We start from the raw sequence: 5,242 nt of genomic DNA on the forward strand, positions 1-5,242 counted from the left end.
CGCGTGCAGCGCTCCAGTTTTGACAAACTACGTTTCTTGTTAATGACGTCACGATCGGTGCCGCACCAATGAAAAGAAAGAAATCCATTTTTCCTCTACGCAACGGTAACCAAGGCGACAATGACAATATTTACGACAATACAAAGACAGTTGAGCCCATAGTAGTTTTATAGGTGTTTTTTTCTCCTATTTTAAAAAAAATGTCTTTTGTGCGTCTTACACCAAGCATCCAAGTTGAGTTTTAATTTGACCAAATTTCTTTTTACAATTTTGAATTGAATTGAATAGCTTCGTTGTCATTATGTCACATAGAATGAAATTACATATGCTGCTCCCTTTGTGCATCAATATAAATTGTAAAAAACAACAACAGACAAATTGTACAAATTATAAGGTAACATGAAATGGGATTACATGTGATGGAGATGTTAAAGCTCTAACGTCCTGGTCAACAGTTATCTAAAGAGCTGATAGCCCAGGGATAAAAACTGCTTGATAATCTGGACGAGTGGGCCTTCATCACCCTGCAGCGCCTGCCAGAAGGCCTCACTGCAAACAGGTGATGAGTTCACGTCAATACCACATTTGCACTTTTCAAGAACACACAAACACACAATTCTGTCTCCGGTTTATTTACAAAATTAAAAGTGCTATTGTTATTTGTCACCACAACAATATCGATATAGAAAATAAATATTGCACAGTGTCAGTTGGAACTCATGGATGGGTCTGAGGTAACATGTTTCTTGGAAAACAGCAGTTGCAAGTTGGGTCAATCATTTCTCAAAATTGTTCTGCTTTCATGTATACAAACACATTTTTTTCATCATATACAATATCTTTACTTGAATACAAACCCTTACAAACCAGTAAATGTAGTCCTGAACTTTCAAGCACATACAGTAGTCATCTTATTGGAACTGTTACACATTCCAAAGACACAAGATATACCTTCTTAATTTTTCTTAAGTGTCATTTAAACTATAAAAATGTATCATTAAAAGGTGCAATTTAAACAGCAGAACTTAGGTCTTAGTTGGTATTTTTCACTGTAAAGAACAGAACATCACAGAAATAGCTGATGAAATGGTAAGAAATCTCGTGAAAATGGAGTTATTTGATAACACGAGCCGCTTTAAAATGTAATACTAGTTTTGTGACACTCTGATCTCTAAAATATGCTTACCAATTGCCATTGAAGCTTTACTAAAGAAGTGCTTGTTATTTTTAGAGCTCCAACGTTGGATTTTGTTGTGTCGTGCTGCAGAATGTGACAGAAGTGACATATAGTTGAAACAAACCACATCAAACTCTAAGACAACTCAACAGCTTCAACAACCACCGTAACTTCATCACTGTGCCCTGTATATGTAGGCGCCGCAAACCAAAAAGACGCACATTGTTCCTCGGCCCTACCTCCACTGACTTAAAATATTTACAGTAACCATAAATGCTACTTTACATAGTGATAAATAATTATTTACACTATATGGTCAGAATCCTTTACAATTCAGATCTAAGGAGAAAGCAAGCCAAACTAATTGTCCTCTGAAGGTCACAGGTTGGTGCCCATTTGACAACCATAAGCAAAAACACAGACGGTCAGCAATTGTTTCAGCCTTTACAAGAGATTTACAATGGCAAAGCCTACACAATGAAAACTCACAAACTGTGGGAGGAAAAAAAAAAAAAAAGCACGAGGGGGAAAGGTGTGACTTGACACATGTATGTTTGTGCCACAACTATTTTAATGTTCACAACAGGAGCAATAGTAATGATTTCAACATCATTAATAATATAATAAGGTGCTTCAAATAAATACTGACAGATTATCAGCACACATCAATACTAGTAGAAACAACAGACTACAATAAAGTCCAATAAAAGTTCAGGAGCATACACGAAAGACAACCTGAAAACGATAGCTCATTTAAATTCAAAACTAAGCCAAGTAAACTGTGTTTCAGTGCCTGAATGTCAGCTTTCAATATCACTCACAAACTTTCACAGCATGTGAACCAGTTGGGTTTCTGTTATGTAATCAATACAACAGTATTGTACTCTCTTAAGGCAAATTTCAGTCCAAAGTGGTTTTAGTTCTGCATCTTAAGATGCAGTGCAGTCAGTGTATGTCGTTACCATGTTCCCTCTGCGCTGCGTTACTGTTCTACAGTGCTGCTTTGATGAACCATGATATCGGTTCTCGGGCTGTTTGGAATTCATGTCAAAAGTGAACATTCTCTCTTGGTCATCAAACATATCATCAAAGGCCCCACCACCAAAACCACCACCTTGAAAGTGTTTCTTGTGTCTGCTGTGGAATTCCTTGTGGGACCTGGAGTGTTCTTCAAAGTGTCTTCGGTGACGGGCGTGCCGGTTCTGGCTATAAATGTCAAAATCCTTAAATATGTCATCAACGTTGAAGCTGAATGGTTGGTGGGCTCCCTGTCTGTGTCTGCCTTGCGTCTCCCCGGTAAAGTAGGTAGCGGTGTCACGAAACTGGTTGTAATCTCTCCTTCGGGTTTCATCTGATAATGTTTCATAGGCTGCAGATAATGAAAGAAAAAGACATAAAGCAGTCAGCTCAGTATCTTATACACATTAATAGAGGTTTTGGCTGATATATTCAACACACACACACACACACACACACACACACACACACACACACACACACACACACACACACACACACACACACACACACACACACACACACACACACACACACACACACACACACACACACACACACACACACACACTCTACCTTCAGCAATTTCTCTAAATCTCCCTTCAGCATCTGGGCTCTTGTTCTTATCTGGGTGATACTTCATTGCGAGCTTGTGGAAGGCCTTTTTTATCTGACGCTCAGTGGCAGTTTTGGGAACTCCCAGTATATCATAGTAGTCCTTGGCAAGTATGAGCTCCGTTATCACGAGGATGCACACTGCAAACGTTACAAGAGCCTGTGGAGTAGTCATGGCTCCGGTGTCCGCTGGAACAAAAACAGAAAACATCACACAAAATGCAAACAGAAATTACAAATGATAGTCACCTCTGGAAGGTAGCTCTGGTGGATTGGGTAAATTAAGTACAAAAACTTTCTTATCGTCTTGCCAAATGCAGCTGTAAAATTCAGTTTTAAATAACTTGTGGCATCTCAGTTCTTCATTTAAATTAGCTTGAATTGAGAGGGCGAATACCACCGTATTTTGATTAGCGTTGAGTTTGATCCTAACAAGAATGGACTTGTTATTTAGCACCACTGACTGTCAAAGTATAGCAATGAATAAAGACACTCGGCTTCATCCTCTGTAGAGGTTAGCATCTGATGGCTAACACGGGATCGGTCTGCTCTGATTTACGCTCTTATAATCCTACCTTTCGGATGAGACGAGTGTCGCTGGTCCCTGGATGCACACAGTCTTTGTTAAACTTCTCATCCGACGCCAAACATAGTGTTTTCAGTGATAAATGTGAGATTTATCGGTTAGCTGCGATCATACACAGGACCGTCTCCATGTCTTCTTCGCTTGTGTTTCTGTTACCTGGGAACCAGACGCGTCAGGTTTCTGTTTGCTGCCCCCTTCCGGCCGATTAAGGGTGGTGCCTGTTCTCCTCCAGGGTCCGCGCTTAAAACAAATGTAAATAAAGAAACCACAAAAGATTGAAATGAATGAAGACAAAAGACAAGATAAAATAATCAGTGGCAGCCTTAAATACTCCCTTAGTAATAATATATCCCCCCCCAGGCTACCACTCCTTTTAATTTTGTATAAAAATAATATATACTACTTTCATTGTGTTGGTTGGTCTTTAAAATGCCTGTCTATTTAAAAAAGAATTGATGATATTAAAAAATATATGGATAACGCAACAAAATATCAACAGTGGCTGAGTGACTGTTTCCTTGCACTATACCTTGTGTGAATTGTTGAAATTATTTTCCAATAAATAACATTTAAGGATATAATCAAATAAGTTATATGTTTAAAGAAAATGTATGACTGCCAGGTGGAGCAGTGATTAGCAATCTCACCTCATGAGATGGTCGTGGGTTGGTGGCCTTTTTGTGTAGTCAAGTCAAGTTCTTGATTTGTTACAAACAATTATAGTCAGTATAATGTGCCATGGAAATGTTTTTAGTACTTGTTCCACGCTGAAATGACAATTGAGAGTTTGTATATTCTTCACATGTGCACGTGGGTTTCCTCTGACCGTCTAAAAACATGCACATGAGGTTGACTGATGACCTTAGTTGTGAATGTGTATGTGTGGTTATCTGTCTCTGTGTTTGCCTCCGGGTGGACTGGCACCCTGTCCAGAGTGTCTCCTGCCGTCACCCATAGTTAGTTTGGATTGACTCCAGGGCCCAGCAACATTGAACAGGATAAAGCAGTGTAAAAGATGGATGGATGGATACATTTTATTGTATGATCAGTGAGTGTAAGCAAATGGTTCAGTTTTGATCGCAGTATACCATCTGAATACACACAATTAAAAATCCCTTTATTTAAAACACAAAACAAGGGTTGGAGCTTAACCAGTGTGTGCAAATGAGTGGTTCAAGGTTGGTGGCGAGACAAAAAAAAAATAAAAATAGTTCGTGTCCATGAATGAGAGGTCTCGGTTTGGTATAACTTTCATGGAACAGAGGATTTAATCATTTTATCAAACGAATATGTCTCAACAATATAAAAGTACTTGTTGCAAAAACAAAGGTTGAAGAATAACCAGTGTCTACCACGTAACTGGTCAATATTGCTAAGAAAGGGCAAATTTGACACAAAATTAAGAAAAACGTGCATGGAAGAGCATCAGAAGATGATTTCTAAAATTAACAATTAAGCACAGTGTAAAAAAAAAATCTTCGAACGTAAATACTTGTTTTGAGCCTTTGTAGTCTCCGTACTTACACTAAAACAAATTGCGCTTGATTTTTGATAAGAAGGTACAGGGTTTAATTGTAGAAGGCTGGACATCTTCTGTTCTTTTAGATTTTTTTTAACACCACCCATCTCTGGTGAAATACGGGCCATACCGTGTATTAATAAAACTGACCCTCTGCTGCAGCGGTCAACGGTGGCGATCAGCGCTGGTGGTGAGCATAGACTTATACATGTATATGTCCATGGTGGTGAGAACGCTCTCAGCCAATCACCGTCTTCCATTTAAGGGGCCCAGTGGCGAGCAGCCAATGGCAGTCCAGATGTATGATCACGTGACAATTGTTTTTCTT

General features: G+C 39.0%; 1 protein-coding gene across 1 annotated transcript; it reads right to left on the reverse strand.

The window, feature by feature from the left end:
- Window positions 1-611: 611 nt before the first annotated feature.
- dnajb9a (DnaJ heat shock protein family (Hsp40) member B9a) lies at window positions 612-3,518 on the reverse strand. Its single transcript, XM_080475358.1, has 3 exons — window positions 3,385-3,518; window positions 2,771-2,998; window positions 612-2,546 (listed from the first exon to the last, which is right to left on the reverse strand). Exons 2-3 carry the CDS (start codon window positions 2,982-2,984, stop codon window positions 2,107-2,109), a joined length of 654 nt encoding a protein of 217 aa, XP_080331484.1. The 5' UTR covers window positions 2,985-2,998; window positions 3,385-3,518; the 3' UTR covers window positions 612-2,106.
- Window positions 3,519-5,242: the final 1,724 nt, after the last annotated feature.

The sequence above is a fragment of the Lipophrys pholis genome (assembly GCF_963383615.2).
Source record: "Lipophrys pholis genome assembly, chromosome: 11".
In the NCBI taxonomy this organism is placed as follows: domain Eukaryota; kingdom Metazoa; phylum Chordata; class Actinopteri; order Blenniiformes; family Blenniidae; genus Lipophrys; species Lipophrys pholis.

What these genes read in the sequence shown, in the direction of transcription:
- dnajb9a (XM_080475358.1), bottom strand. Translation starts at nt 2,984, where the DNA reads ATGACTACTCCACAGGCTCTTGTAACGTTTGCAGTGTGCATCCTCGTG. An exon ending in ATTTAGAGAAATTGCTGAAG is followed by an intron (nt 2,547 to 2,770) that starts GTAGAGTGTGTG and finishes CATTATCTGCAG; the next exon opens with CCTATGAAACATTATCAGAT.